This window comes from Solea senegalensis, linkage group LG17 (genome assembly GCF_019176455.1).
Source record: "Solea senegalensis isolate Sse05_10M linkage group LG17, IFAPA_SoseM_1, whole genome shotgun sequence".
NCBI lineage: Eukaryota > Metazoa > Chordata > Actinopteri > Pleuronectiformes > Soleidae > Solea > Solea senegalensis.
This window is the reverse complement of record NC_058037.1, coordinates 14,014,654-14,031,233: the sequence shown is the minus strand read 5'-3', so window position 1 is coordinate 14,031,233 and position 16,580 is coordinate 14,014,654. Positions and strand designations below refer to the sequence as shown.

At 40.6% G+C, this 16,580-nt stretch overlaps 1 protein-coding gene across 1 annotated transcript in view; it reads right to left on the bottom strand.

The window, feature by feature from the left end:
* The window catches only part of rngtt (RNA guanylyltransferase and 5'-phosphatase), a 77,133-nt gene that overhangs the window by 28,884 nt on the left and 31,669 nt on the right, over window positions 1-16,580 (bottom strand). Inside the window, exon 11 of the mRNA XM_044049036.1 lies at window positions 15,159-15,323. Within this exon, the coding sequence (XP_043904971.1) occupies window positions 15,159-15,323 (165 nt within the window). The remainder of the gene's footprint in view (window positions 1-15,158; window positions 15,324-16,580) is intronic.

Here is a 16,580-nt window from a genome sequence, read left to right as displayed (position 1 = left end):
CAATGCATGAGGGAAGGTAGATACTTGAAGGTGGAACAACAAGACTGCACTTTAGAATGGCCGGTTATAACCTCACGAGCTGCATCTCATCTGCTGTTTGAATGACAGAGACAATACAATGAAATGATTAAATTTTAATAAACAACACCTGCATCCCTGTGTGAATTGTTCAATCAGCAGGCGTGGACATCATAAGTGCCTGATGACTAGCAGACAGCACAAGTGTTCGGCACTCAGAGCCAAGACACATTCGCTCTGTAGGAGATGACAGATTGTCATTATCTGTTCTGGTGCTGCTTGGAGACAAACCAGATTATAACCTTAATCAGAAATACAAGAGAGAGTGTTATGTAACATAACTAGGTTTGTATTTAATGCAAGGCTCACAGACAGCTGCACTATAAGCCTGAAAGAAACAGACTCCCTCTAGTGAAATGTGCCTCTGACCAACAGTATGCACATATTTTACCCGGCCTTGGACCAGACTGGTTTGTTTCAAGACATTTCACCCTGTGAGCAGATACTGCAATCTATTGCAGTGGGTAATATTTGCTGTTAAGTAGGACATCTGTTCAGATTGTGAATTGATTGCGGACGGAAAGACAGGAATAATTCTATTATGCACAATGAACAGAGTGAAAATCCCGATGTCATATGGGGTCGAGCATCTATTCAATTAGAGAAGCTTCTTCTTCTGTATCAGAGCAAACCTTCGTTGAGCTTTTCTGACATTCAACATTCAGAAAAATTGATTTTGGCCTAAACTTTCTACTATATAGACACTATATATATATAGCACTATGCTATCACATATCAATTAATGCAATTGTCATAGCAACAGGAATGTACATGAAATCACTTATGAGTCAGGACACAGGCAAAATGACAACACAGCCATAGTAAAAAAAACTACCTTCAGTACATTTTAAATCAGGGGTGAACTCATTTTAGTTCAGGGGCCACATACAGCGCAATTTGATCTCAAGTGGGCCAGAATAAAAGCTTGATAACCTACAAACAAGAACTCCACATTTCCCCCTTTGTTTTACATTTAATGACGATGATTTAATTACATTTCATCTATTTTTTTTCTTTTTTTCTTTTTACAAAACATATAATGAACAACCTGAAAAATAATCGCAATTCCAACTATATTATGCCCATGTGTGTGTTTCAACTTAAAGATCACATTTAGTCACATCAAGTATCTGGAAGTGGAAAATATAGTACTTCCAATTATGATTAGATACCAATAATAACATAAAAATGTTTCACAGATTCATCCTGCGGGCCAGATTTGATCCTCTGGTGGGCCGGTACTGGCCCAAAGGCCGTATGTTGAAGATGAATAGTTTGCAATCAATACCATAACAAGATCATTTACGCTCATGAAAAAAACAACATGTACACCACAATGACTAGTGTTTTATCCATGTCCATAATAGCTACCGGCAATCTTTCTGCAGCACTTTCTGTTTAAAATGATTAACTATATTTTTCCATGAGGGCATCAACAGACAGGCTGCCTCACCACCTGGTGTTGAGACCCGCACCAGCACAGAGAGCAAAGCCCTAGTGCAGGTGATGTACAGAGTAGCATCACAGGATGCAAGCTTTCCAGTCTGCAGGACATATACACACACAGTGGTGCCTCAGGAAGTCCCTGAGAGTCATCACAGCCTCACCACAGTCTGTTCTCCCTCTTGCCCTCTGGCAGGAGATAGAGGAACCTAAAAACACACACCAACAGACTCAGAGACACTTCCTTCCCCCGGGCCACAGGACTCATAAATAATGAACTCACCCAGAACAGACCACCAGTACACCAACTTTAAAATTCCATGTATTTGTGTGCATAGCGGCTGTATATGTAGATTTCATTTATCTCCTTATAACAGTCTATTTATGTTGCATTATGCCTATATCTTGCTTTTCTTTTCATTTTTAAACAGAGCTGACCAGCAGATGCCATTCACACTTCCTGCACTTGTACAATCGCTGTCGGCATCAGCCGCCACCCCTCGACATCGCATACATTTGTCTCGAGCAACAACAAAAGAGTGCGCTCTGTCCTCTATCTGCAACTAAAGCGGCGCTTCATCGCGGCTTTCCAGGACGACGAAATGAGTCACGGCAGATCACACGGAGCTCGACAATCACGCTGACATGGAGAAGGCAGATAGCCAGACTAAAAAGAAATGGAGCCTTTATGAGGGAACGGCATGTAGGCGGTGAGATACGGGAGTTCCATTTCAGTTCTCCTGCCATCTTAGCACACCCACCCACCACCTTCATCGAGTACAGTGAACCTTGGAGGGAAAGATGAGAAGAAAGAAAGACTTCCACTCACACATCCTCCTACAGTAAGGAAGTTCCTTGGAGCGATAACGTGGAGAGGAAGCATTGACCTTGCTTTCATGGTAAACCCTCTTTAGGAAGAAAACACAAAGCTGCAGCCTGGTTCAGTAGGGCTGTGTAGGCAGGGGCGGACTGCAAAGCCCCATTAAGAGTTCAGGCTTTCATTGGATACTGCGGGGCAGAGACGGGACAGCAGAGGCACTGGGGGAAACAAATCAACTGCTACCATGCTCTCCATCCCCCCCCTCAGAAGTGTGACAAGAATGTCGGGGTGATGGAAGTCAAACCATTTTCCTTTGCAGTGATTCATGGTTGGGCTCATTTCACCGGAAGGACACAAAGATGAATGAAAGCTTTTCGATGGAAGCACTGATATGACATGAAGTATGCAATTCACCTTCCCTCTCACGGGTTATAGTCTGTCTTCGAAAAAGGGCTTTTTATCCACCAATCAGGCGGCAAAATTACTCTCCATCAATTCTGGGTTGTCATAAATATATGAAAAAGTCTTTCATTCATGGGGGTAATGGAAGGAAAAGAAATAAAAAGGAGCAACCAAGAATCACAAAGAGGGAAGGAGATAAAGGCTGCTTTTGCTACTTCCATCTACGAGAAATGACAACCACTAAAAGTACATTTTCCAGCAACAAAACAATCTCACCTCAACATTCTGTTTTTACAATCTAGATTAAACTAAATAAAATGAAACAATACGACAGACAAATCCGATTTAAATGGAGAGTGAGGAGTGCAATCACCTCAAATTGACAGAACATAACTTCACTTTTAAGGTTAATGTAGATTAAATGCCTTAAAGTCATGACCATGTGATAAAAAGTGAGATTGTTTGGTTGTTTTTAAGGAAGCAATTTGTGCGTGGGGGCGAAAATATGTACACGTGTATATAGTCTAGTCTAACTTGACTATGCAGAGTGCGTGTGTGTACGCAGCACAGGGAAACATGCTCTGCTTCACAAAAGCAATAGTGTGTCTCATTTTCTGTGCCAAAAACCCTGAGATTTTCTCTAAGACACCTGAGCTGATGCTGTTCACCTTCCCGTCCGGAAGCCTATGGATTTGCCTGCCGTCTGCTCCCGCTCAGTGCTATGAGGAGGCTTAGGTAACGGGGGCTGAATCAAAGGCGGCGAGGATGGATTGATATTCCAGTCATACCATGGGGATGTTGGTGGAGGCTGCTTTCAAGCCTAATGTGAATGGTCCTCTGAAGCCTCGGTGCAGTTCCCCATTAAACAAAAAGCCCACATCATAGTGTGCGGGCAGGGCTGCTAAACCACTGACTGGTCCAGAATCAAGCAAGGGTGCACAGCCTGGAGGAGTTAAACGTCCTAAAAAAAAAAAACGTGTCTTTTCCCGGACCTTGTTCCTTTTGTGATATACACGACTACGATTTAATTTTACATTCTCATTTCTGATGACAGGGAAATGATGAACAAAGATGTTACCGTTACGCCAGATTAAACCAATAAAGGTACGGCACACGATGAGAACAAGCCCCAGAGGGTGAGGAATAACAGGGCAGAGCGTGAAATTGAGTTGTGGGTTCTTAAAAGTCTGTGGAGCTTGGAGTATGTAACAGGTCGATTTTAATAGTGTAATTTGAAGCTTAGTTTCAGGTGCCTTGATTTCCTTGGCTACACCGCGAATAAACATATTTTTAAATCAATAATTCTCAAATAAAATGGCAGGTACAATACGAGTACCAAGTACAGACATTCAATTTGTATTTCAGTTCCATTGTCTCGGATATAAAATACAGCGATTCAGTCCAATACCAAAGTATGAATTTTAGTTTTTCACAAAAAAGACAGTCACTTCTTTCACTTTGGCAGCTGGAGACTCAACAGCTGACAGAGGTGTGAGGTCAGTGAGCAGCAAGGATCCTGGAGACTGACAGCACTCGGCTAATTAGAACTGCTGTGAGAGACGAGTTACTTTTGTCCTCTCACCACAAACCTGCGTTGGAAAACAGAGAAAGCAGGACACCGACTCATCACGTTTCGGGTTATGAAATTTAGGCCGGGTACAGAATTGATATCCGATATCCATATTGATATTCAATATGTATTCCTTAATGATACTTTTTTCGAAAATATTTTTTTATTAAATACAGCCCTGCAACCCTCATGTGGAGGATAGAGTGGTAGAAGATGGATTGATGTTTCAGCTTTAGATTGCTTTGACATACTGGCATTCAACAAGCCCCAAATTCTCATTACACAACAAACACACTTGTCATTAAGCCCCGTATTCCTCTCAAAATCTCAGGCAAACAGCATGCTGCAACCTTATTGGCTCACTGACCCCGTCACATTTTCAGTACTAGGTGATACACAGGAAGACTGACACTCAGTCGATACCAGGTAAGTACAGAAGCTCTTCACACATCAAGTGAAGACAAAGAATGGAACACTTTTACCTAGAGTGAAGGACTGCGGGGCTTTTCCAGCTCTAGCAGTAACTCACGTATAAAAATGACCCCGCCCATGTTGAGGAGGTACTATGAAGTAATGGAAAACGACGACGTGCCCGATACCAAAACAGAGTCGAGTAGAGCCGAGTAGTGGAAGAACTGTATAATGGGAAAGCGCCATTAAAGCATTGGGTGCACATAAGATGACTTTATGGTGTCTCCACAAGTTCAGCTGTTAAGGTGAGCATTTACAGGGGCTTTGCAATTAAAGATTTACCACCAATAGTCATTAAATTATTTAAATCTGTGAGCTGGTACTGATGAACAGTCTAACGCTAACGCTAAACCTCAACAGTCTTTTCTTCCCCAAAAAGTTAGCTGCCTTTAACTAGGACTTAACTATTTGGTGATGATGTCTGACGGCCATTTTTCTGACAGATATTGCAGCTGTGATTTGATATGCAATACTTTTTTTTTTTCCAATAAAAAAATGTGTTCTATACTTACGGCTTAATAGATCTGAAATACAATAGAACACCATAGCAGGTTTTATCATCAAATTATTCTTTATGTTTTTGCCCCTTCGATAGAATGGGAAAATTGTGCATTACCATAACTGAAGCCATTAACAGTAAAATATAAACCCTTGGTGAGATGCGCGGTTCAAAATTGTGAAAATGATAAATTGTTAATTGCTACCTTTAACCATAGAAATGACTCATATGGAAAAATGTTACTTTCTTGAACCCAGTTCAGTCATTAGAAATTGACTAAACTTACTAACATAAAAATGATTTCCCACCAGAACAGCTTAAATTTTGTTGTGGCTGAATAATGAAAAAGAAATAAACAAAATGTGCAATACCAAAGAAATTAAAAAAAATAAAATGTATATATCACACTGTAGGGAAGCATGGGACTTTTGCCAGAGCCAATGCCAGTTTGACACATTTCCAGCCAGAAAAAGATAAACCGACAGCTACAAATGTACAGCAGTGCTGAGAACTGCATTTGTGGCTGTCACAGCCCACAAACCCAGACACATTTACATAGACAGCAGACAGACAGTGAGTGTGGAGAGACAACAGCCATGAGAGAGCTCTTCACTGAGTGCCAAATGCATGTGAACCATGTCCATTTTCTCATATGACCTTGGTATAATGTGCCAGACAATGTCCAGCGTTGCCCTTTAGCACATGAAGGACACAAACAGTGATGCGCTGTGTCAGATGTGCCTTCACTTGAAAATACTCCTTTATTTTAAAGCAAGGTGTGGTGAATGTGCAGGATAATGGATTCAAAACATTTGCATTGCATTGCTTTTGTAATGTTAGAACAAAGAACACAGAAGTGAAAGCACGCCGTGTGTAAAGATTTTAAATTCTCTCAAAAGAAATCTTATTATTTTCTACGTGTGGTAGGGCTTTACAAAGTAGATGCATCATTTCCCAGAGGAAAATCCTGCAAATAAATTTGAGAAATTGTACTCTAAGAAAATCAGTGAGAAATGGATGTAGATTTCATATTTTTCACTATAGTGGCCGTGTTGGTTAAATTGGACAGATTTCCAATTTAGAGGAATTGGAGGGCAAGGTTGCCGTGTGGGGGCAAACTGGTTGATGGTGAAAAAGACAATAAACACATAAACATCTGAAGTGTGGGAAAAATCTGAATACTTGTTTTAATAATTGGAAAAAAAAACACTCATATTAATAATAATAATATCAATAGTTGACATTTATTAGAAAATTGGCCTAATCTGAAGCGAAACACCTGCTAACCTCACTCAGAGGGCGCATGTTCCTTCCCTTGAGTGAATCAAGGCACACAAAGTGTAGAAGAACAAATAAAAGGAGCTGCTACACATCCAACCGCTCTTTCCTCGTGAGCCCGACCTTTACTGTATAGATCTGTCATTAATCATCAGATGTTGCATAATGTCTTGGAGGCTTTGAAGAAAACTTAAAAATCTCAAAGCAACTGAGGTAAACAAACATTAGTCATCGAGTCCATGTCGTGTGTTCCTCCAACCAGCATGAGCCCTTACACAACAGTCGACATGCTTTCCTCTGTGAGTGGGTGCAACAGCAGAGCGAGAGAGAGAGAGAGATGCTGAGACGACGGCGCAGGTGATAAAGTGCAGCTTGTTTCGTGAATTTAGCTGTGGAGAATTTACTGAGGCCAGAGGTGTGGAGTGATGATAGGTTTATCACAGTGTGTTTTCAAAAATAAAACACTTAATGCAATCTTCAACTGTCTACCACCAAACAAATAAATATAGTATAGGGTTGTGCGGGTCAGTAGGGCAGATTTTACGCTCAGTCCTTCTCTACATAGGACATTGTTAAAGCTGCAGTGTGTGAGTTTTGATGTTTATTGTCACCGATGTCCGCTTGGTCACTGCGAACAGAAAAAAACATTATTTGTAGGCTGCGTCCTCCGGGTGAAAACAGGCTCCGTCAAGCAATACTATCAGACCTGAGCGAGGGAGCGACTGCGTTTATTCCCTCAAAAGCAGAACTATCTAGTTCTTTAGAAACTTAACGTGGGCGTTTCTCTGCATTTGTGAGCACAATGTTGTCTGTCTTTAAATAAAGACATAAAATAAATCACTTTCATCAATTTCAGCAATACGGATTTTCCAAACTCAACACCACCTATGTCTTAATTTGTATTTTACTTTTCCTTCCGCAGAAGTGCAACCACCATATACGGTACTTACCCAGATGTGAACCTCAGATTCAGCCCTGCACAACAAGCACCCGCATAATGGAGACCAGGGGTGTTGCGTCTCCCAACTCTCACAGGTAGAGATTCCTCAGCTGACAGAGGTGTGAGGTCAGCGAGCAAACAAGGCAGACTGACAGCACTTCACAAATGAGAACTGCTCTTAGGGAGGAGATACTTTCTTTTCTAGCCGGGTCACTGCAAACCTGCTCCGACACATACAGCACGATTCATCATAGGTCTCGGGAAAACGTCAAAGGAGAATTGTATTTGAGGCAGAATCGAGCACTGCTGCCCAAGACTGGAGAGAACGCACTGGAGAGGAAGGTGGGGAAAGGATATCGAGTGTTATCATGACTCTCACACCTTTGCCTTCAGACAGTGTGACCCCACGTACACATGAGGAGCCTTGTGATGGTGAACCTTGCTACATATTATACGCAGCTGCCCTTTAAGAGTGCAAACATAAAGGTGAGCGCTCATCTAGAAACTTAAACATGGAGAAAGGATATATGTCTTTGCAGGGATAAGAATGTGGATTTTACTTCCACACTGACATGGAATAGGAGTTTTTTTTTATTTTATTTCATGAACACACAGCAGAGCACTCACAATAATGTATTTATGTTACCTGTGCTTTTGCCGCTGATTATGCAGTAACAAATTCCGTGCTCTCTTAACAAGAACGGCCTGACTCTCATGGTGTCATGTTGTTTAATGACTTCCACAGACAACAGTCTACAAACACTGTGCTGCCCACCGAAGACTGATTTTACCCCTGAACTGCACGAGCAATACATTCTTTTCCACTACCGCTATTTACATTCTCAAGAAAATCAATTCTCTTGGCTGCTCAAGTATTCACTACATACACTAAACCTCAAACTCTACTGCTGTGATTAAGTTCAAGTTCCATGAATAAGACTGCAATCTTAAAAAAGTATCAAGGTAAACACTTTTCAGAGTTCCATCCAAATTCAATCTCAATCTTTTTTTTTTTCCCTCCTCCTGCTTCACTGCTACCTGGGCTCATGGGAGTTGCTGGGTGAGGCCCCCGAGGTCACTTCAAATTATTAATCTCATAACGGTGGAAACTTTATTCAGTGAAGGACATAATATTCTTTTTTTTTTATTACAGCCGTGATGAACGAGAAAGGGATATTAGACATTCTGTACAGGGCAAAGACAGATTAACACCATTCATTTGTATGTTTAATGTAAAACTGAGAGTTAATTAAATCTGGATACACTGTGAGTGACATTTAATTATGGTATGCTCCGCTTCCTCAAACAAGGTGCAGGCATTCAAGTTTTATTTGGCACTGAAACAAATAATAACAGCAGTACACATATTTAAAAAATGCAGATGGTGGATCCAACAACAGGGGATATTCAGGAAAAAAAAACAAGGTTTATATTGCAACTAGTAATTATTTTCATTGTCACCTCATCTCTCAGTGTTTAATTAAATTACTAATTTGGTTTATAAAACGTGTTTTCTGTCTGTTTACTAAGCCCAAAAAAACAAACAGCTTTAAATGTAAAAAAAATAAATAAACTGAGATGGATTAAAAAAGAAAGTTTGAGTCTGAGCTTTTTTGACATGTTAAGCCCACTTTCTATGGAAATTGCAAATATCATCATCGGCTCATGGTAGCCTTGAAATTTCGTGCGACTTAGGAGGGGAATATGAATTTCTACATTTTGCCAAATTGCCAATTTCCACCTTGTGTTCACTGAGCAAGAAAATGACCAGAAGTCTCAGTCTTTGCTGGATTCCACATTCCCTAAGAGCAATTCTCAAATACACTCTTACCAGTGTCCATCGCGAGAGAGAGAAATTCCCCCTCCTATGTATGGCCAAATTCTCAACTTTGCAGGGCTGTGCATTTTTAATGCACAAAACATAACTAATTCCCTTGTTGGCAAAGAGTCAGTCGATACTCGAGCTTATGTGACAGCCATTACCATGAATTTGTTAGTTTTGTTTTTTCATATTTGTCCTTTGTGAGCAAAAGCTATATAATTATGTTATCAATATTAATGATATTATTGTTAATACACACAAGGGTTTATTCACAGTAAAAAAAAAAAAGGAAATGTGGGCAGCATTAAAATTGGGTGTAAATTGCTGTGTGTGTGTCTGTATCAAGGAAAAGATATTCAATACACGTTGGACAATAAACAATAAACCTGGAAAATAGAATTTCATCAACAGTATTTCTGTGCTATAGTGCGACAAGCCCGAGGGGTTTCGAAGGATGTCGGGCAATGATTGGATTTTGATAATAATATTATATCTTGTGGATGTTTCAATATGGAGGATTTAAATGCCTCAATACAAGAGACGTGGATCTTAGATAGAAAGAGTAAAAAAAATAAAAAAATGTGCGAGTCACCGCACCTGATCCTACACAACTGCCTGTGGTTCATTCGCTCGCTCGCTCGAGATGTCCGTGTCCTGAAAATGTGTCTTAACTAAATACAGAATTCATCTAAAACTCCTAAAGATGAGGAAATGAAGTCAAACAGAAGAAGAAGAACAGACTGAGGAGCTGCTGATAAAGAGGAAGAAGGATAGATAGGGCGGAGGACTTGTGTGCAATGTCGTTTAAATGCCACCAAAATGTTGAAAAGGTTACCTCTCTACATGTTATCAGAGTGTTCTTGTTAATATTTACAAACACTGACAGACCCAACTTGACTAATGGCTGCAGTGGCCACGCCCCCACAGTCATAGAGCAGAGAATGAAGCTGAATTTTACATGATTTAAAACCTCATTTATCAAATTTGGTAAGGCGGTTACTAACACATTTTTTCTGAGGGGTGAAAAAGTGAGACGAGATATTTTTTAATCGCTCTACAGGGAGTATTCTGCTTTAAAAACACCGGAACAGCAATCAGCTTGTTTCCAGCTATGATAAGCTCCATTCAAGGTTTATACTAGGGATGCACGATATATCGGCATTAATACTGTTATCGTCCGATGTTCGTCATTTTTTAACATCGGTCCAATGAGTAAAACTGCGCCGATTTTAACAACTGATGTTTATACCCGTCTAATTGCTGTTTGTGTATGTGTGTCGGGAAGGGGAGGCCATGCGGCATTTGTTTGGGCATATGACAGTGTCAGTGACGCAAGTGCAGCACAAGGTGTGTGTGTGTGTGTGTTGAGGAAAGAGAATGTCAGCGGTGTGGGCGTTTTTTCAGGGTGTCGATAGAAGATACGCGAAAAGCATTATGCAACACTTGCAAAGTCGAGGTAATGCGAGGAGGGTTCCGCGTCAAGTCATTCAATACCACAAATTTGATTATGTCATTTGAAAAACCGCCACCCTGAAGTACACAAACAACGGCAGGAAGCTAACGCTAGTAACATTAGGCAGCAGACAAAAAAGAAAGCAGCGCAGCTGGGACTCGACCAAAGGAAGACATTGGCCAGGGCAATAACGATCAAGGTAATGGAAATGATTGCTCTTGACGACCAGCCGAGGGTTCCGACGGTTGATAGCGCATATTGAACCCCGCAACAACCTGCCAAGTCGGCGCTACTTTTCCGATGTTTTGCAATTGAATAAATATCTGGTTGCCATGAATACTGGCAAGTTTGATAAAGTATTTTAACATGTTTTCTTTTATTATGGCAGCTCTTAGTAGAGCTTGTCAGGTATTGTTTCTCATATCTGTTGTGTAGTTTTATTGTGAAGGGAAGTGGCGCGGTTGTTGTTGCCGGGAGGAAGGGTTGTTGACTTTATTTACGTACCCAGTATAGACGCCCTTATCTCGGTTACAGTAACTTTGGCAGGGTATTATTTTTATTTATGTTCATGTTTGTAATTTATGATCCAAACTTTCTCACAGGAGTTTAGTGAGTTGAGGGAGTTAAACTGTACTATAATTTAGTTACACACTACAAGTGGTAAAGGTTTCTAAAAACCTTTACTTGTAGTTGGTTACTTGTGTCTTATGTGACCTTGTTATTTGGAGGTAAAACATGTTTTGAAAATACATACATCTTTTGAAAAAGACATTCAAAAATTCAGCTTGCTTGATTTTCATTCTGTACAAACTTTTATCATCTCAGAAAATTTTTAAACATATTTCGATATGAGTAGATATCAGTTATCGGCCATAGCAGAAATATTAATATCGGATATCGGTATCGGCGGAAATAGTCATATGGGTGCATCCCTAGTTTATACCCCCAAGCTGTGACTGTGGCATCAATGTCACTTCTCTGTGATGAGATTCTCTTTTGATTTGTTTATGTGGCGTGAAAATTCTGCTTGGTAAACTCGGTTTTATGGCAAATTCCTGGTAGGCAACGAACGCATGTGACATTATTTACCGTAAGTGACAGTAGGATCTTGTTGACCCAAATCGCGGATTAAAAAGCCAGGAGATTCACATTCCAATTTGGTGCACTGCACTGACAAAGCATTATTTCAATTGGCAAAATTAAATTGGTACAAATTGAGTTCATTAAAACTGAAATCTGCAAATTGTTTCATACAACTTTCGAATATTAGTTTGACTGAACTTTAATCTAATTTAACACTTTGCTTTTTTTTTAGTGTGCATTTGAACAAGATCACAGTTTTTAAGTGGAATATTGGACAACTTAAAACATCTGCTTTTACTGATTTTGACACACGCTGGTCCAAATCTCTTGATATCATTTCTTCGTTTTTGACAAGCATATATCCAAGATGTGCTTTTTTGTTGTCTACAATGTTTAAATGTTGTTATTCTTGCATTATGTGATGACTTTGTGTTGTTCTGACCTACCAAGGAACTGCTGATGTGTATTGGTCCTTAGTTATAAGCTGGTACAGTGCATAAGATGGTAAAATGTATGTTTTCTTTATGTAATGTCAACAAATGCAACAGTTGAAACCTGGGAACAAAATTACAGCTGCTACATACTATAGGCAGAAAATGAATGTTGTCGGCCATGTCCATTCAACATACACAAGAAGGAAATTCCTAAAAAATATTATCTGGTCATCCTGATGTGAAGGTTCTACAACATAAAATGGCTTCTTTGTGAGATAATTGGACAAGTGGATGGGAAAGAAAAGAATAAATGAACCCAGTTGGTAGGGGAAATGACGGAATTAATGTGCAAGTGTCAGAGATGAAAACCAGCAGCCTAGCAACAAACAAAAGCAATCATACAACCCCAGCCTGTGACTGAAATATCCCCACAAGGAATTTCTGCTCGACATGCCATGCAGTGGATGCTTGTGCTGCTATGAATTAATGAGATGGATTCCAGTTTCCCCCTCTCCTAATGTCCCATACAACAGAGATATAACTGTACGGGGAGCAGATGGCCACTGAAGGACACAATAGAGCAGTCAGAAACCAGCCAGAGTTCCAGTGACTTCATTTTGAGAGAGTCTTCGTCAACATGAACCCCGAGGAGCGGGGGTGAGGTCTTTTTAAAAGGTTTTCAGGGGAGTGGGTAGCGTGGGGTTTGATCGGAGATAAGTCACACCATTCATAGCAAGAATTCTACACAGTACAATAACGGCCAGAGATCACCGTTGGCAGGGGAACACAAGAAACGGCTCAGACTTTACCCCTTCCGCACACTTTGATCATTTGTGAATGTGCAGCACCAGAGAGTCTGACTGATCTTGGCCTGGGCAGAACATGGAGTTAATGTGCTCGGACCTCCCACAGATTTGGTATTAAGACACGAGTGCATGGCATACAGGAGGGTAGAGCAGCTACTCAGTGGATAAAAGAGCTCTGCTGTCTTCACCCCTCTTCAACCTGAGCTGATATAATTTAATACATGACAAACACAAGAGGAAGGTGAAATATAACGCATGCATATTCCCATGTCAACCAGAAAGGCCAAGAGAAAAAAGAAAATTTTCATTTTACACTTGGCTTTATCGAGCAGATTACAGCAGTGCCAGAGGCGACGCAGGGTCCAATAAAAATCTATGAAACCACGTCCTTTACTTACCAAGTCAGATAATGGAGACTTATATAAGCAGTGTATTGAAATGCTTTTTCTCTCTCTATCTATTCAAATGAAAGCATTGACACACAGAAATAAGAACACAGACCAATATTCAACCAAGGCATAACACACACTCACACACGCACGCACACACACACACAAACAAACAAACAAAGGCACAGGCAGCAGAGATTCATGGTCAAGGCTAAAGGCATGTGTACGACCGATCAACGGAGAAGAAACTGCACCACGATGGGTTTCTGTTTCTAAGCTTTCAGAAGTGTTTATGTCTGTAACTCGTCCATAAACGTTGGGAAATGTTCATCAACGTTTTGCAAACCATAATATGATGATGTTCTCACATGTATTGTTTTGTCCACACGCTAAATTACTCAGGTTACAATAACTGATTTTGTTATGTGGAGCAAGGAAACAAAACATGCAAAGTTCTGCTTTAAAAATGCACATTTAAAGGAGAACTTTGCAGGGTTGTTTTTTTTTTTTTACCCTAATTTAACAGCTTCAGGGTCATTGTGATGGTTAAATGTGTTGTCATGGAGGGGGGGTTGGGGGTCTGGATTCGCTCCCCCTACCGCCTGTTAGCAGAAAACCAGCCTTGCAAGATCAGGGCCACCCCAACGAGAGGTACCTACGGCACTAGTACACGCGCCCTAGCCAGGTACCGGCTATAAGATAAAGGCCGCGAAAGTGCTTTCTTAGATGTTCATCATGGCAGAGCTGGCAAAAAAGGGAGGAAATGACTGAGAAATGAAAAACAAAGAAGCAATGAAAAATGGATGCTGACCAGCATAGACATGACTCCAAGGCTCTGTTCGAAACAAATAAACATGACCAGGAGAGAGGAAGGGTGAGTGCACAGCTCGAGTTTTTACGACAAAGCGGCAGACAATGGATGGATGTTAACGGGGTGGTGTGTCATAAACATATGTACCCCAAATCTAAAAATAAACACTGACCATCAAACAGACTAATCAAGGATCAAACTAGTTGTTGATTAATTCAGTAACTGATAAATCTTTGTCGCCATGGAGTTTACCACACAGCCACAGTCACAAACGACATTTGGAAACAGTTCCTCTGCTCAAAGCTCAAGCAAAAATAAAATCTCACTCCAAAGCTCAACAGGAAGACTTCTCTGATCTGCATTTACACAAAATAAACACCAACTTTCCATTTTACATCTCCAGAAGACAAGTGGAAGGCAACTTGGCCACAAGCCTTCACTTAAAACCAGCTGGACAAACAGCGAAGGTCCCCGCAGTGTCTTAGTAAGTAATGATCTGGTCCACTCCTCCACAACCAAAGTGGGCTAATTAATGCACTCTCCTGAATAAGGGGGTGAGAACCTGTTGTGGGCTTTTAACTTTTAGGACTGTGCCATAAACCGTCTTTGAAGATGTTATGCCTAATCCCCTGGGGGCATGTTTCTTTAATCTGGCCAAGATTGCAAAGTATTTTTTTTACAACACCAGACAGAATTTGCCTAAAATTGTTGACCTAAAAAAACACATAGATAACTGGGACGAAGACTCTTTGTATGTCTCTGTATGAGATGTGGAAAAAGGGGTTTTGACGAGGTCACACCTGTGGAAGAAGGCATTGAAAAGGTAAAGAAAAGAAAGAAAAGCCTCTGTTCACGTTACCTTTCGGGACGCTTGGATGTCAAAGAAAGGCTTATTTCTGACACTGTAAGGTTCCTTGGTTTTGTCGATCTGTCCAATCTTCATCTTTTCCATCCTGGGAGAAATAATCTCCTTCTCTATGCAGTGCAGCCGTATATTGAAATCACACTGACCGACGGGCTGTCCCTGAAACACACAAAGAAACGCAATTATTTTCTAATGTACTCCAAGAAAGTAAAACCATTAGACACGTGTGTATGAAAACAAAGTCAAAATACTAAAACTGAAAATGACAGGCTTCATCAAAGCGGACTTCCTGGCCCAACAATGAATTACAGTGGGAGTATCCAAGTGGAAAGAGTTTTTTTTTTAATTACCTGAACAATAAATGAATTTCTAGCTTAAGCAGCCTCACCAATGAAAGTAGCTATTAACCGTAGTTCTACGACTATTGTCTATGAACCTAATAACTCAGGTTCATGATACATATTCCAGAGTTTCCTCTCCGTTTACTAGAATGTTTTCTCTGCTTTGAATAGGCAATCAAATATGCAGATTGTTGTTTTTTTTCTTTCATTTTCTGACAAAGCCAGGATCCGTTAGTCAGGCACATAACAGCCTGGTTACAGCCACTATAAAACCATAGCAGTGTGTAGATGCAACTATAACAGGCACGAGTCATGGACACGACATAAAGAATTAGTTAAACATAAGAAAATATTCAAACAAAAGTACACAGTCGTGTGGAATTAGGTTTTTTTTTTTGTCACTATGACAACAGCTTCCTGCACAGCGACTACAAACCATCACTGCCTCTCAAACAAACAAGAAGCCACTGAGACAGAGCAAAGGTGCCATCAAACAGAGACAGAGACAGAGACAGAGAGATTCTTCAGTTGCTGCCCCTGGCTATTAATAAAGAAGCTTACAAGAAAATTAAAGCAGCCAAGCAACACAGTCAAAGATGACTGTATGACGTTGAGGTGCCGTGATGGAACCACTCTGACACGGCACACTTTTAACCGCCACTTATCTCAGCTGCTTAGCGGACAAAGTCATTAGAGGACGGTCACACACTGACAAGAGTACGACATAAATAGTGCGACGTGACTCCTGAGAATCTGCCGCACCTGGACACACACTTCACACATGACAACAACTTGACCTTTAATATTTCTTGCTAGTTATGAGAGAGATTAAAGAAGAGGAAGAAGAAAAAGGAGCTTGTACTTGACAAACAAGCTGACATTTCATGATTGCCAAGAGAGAGAGAGAGAGAGAGAGAGAGAGGGAAAGGGATTACTGACAGACATTTCGACATCACCTGGACACACCGAGGAGTAAGCACTTCAATGAATCCTCCCTGCACAATTTCAGCCTCTTTTCTATATATGCAGTGAGCTTTCCCTTTTACCATCTCTTAAGCTGTTCTATCGCATGGTT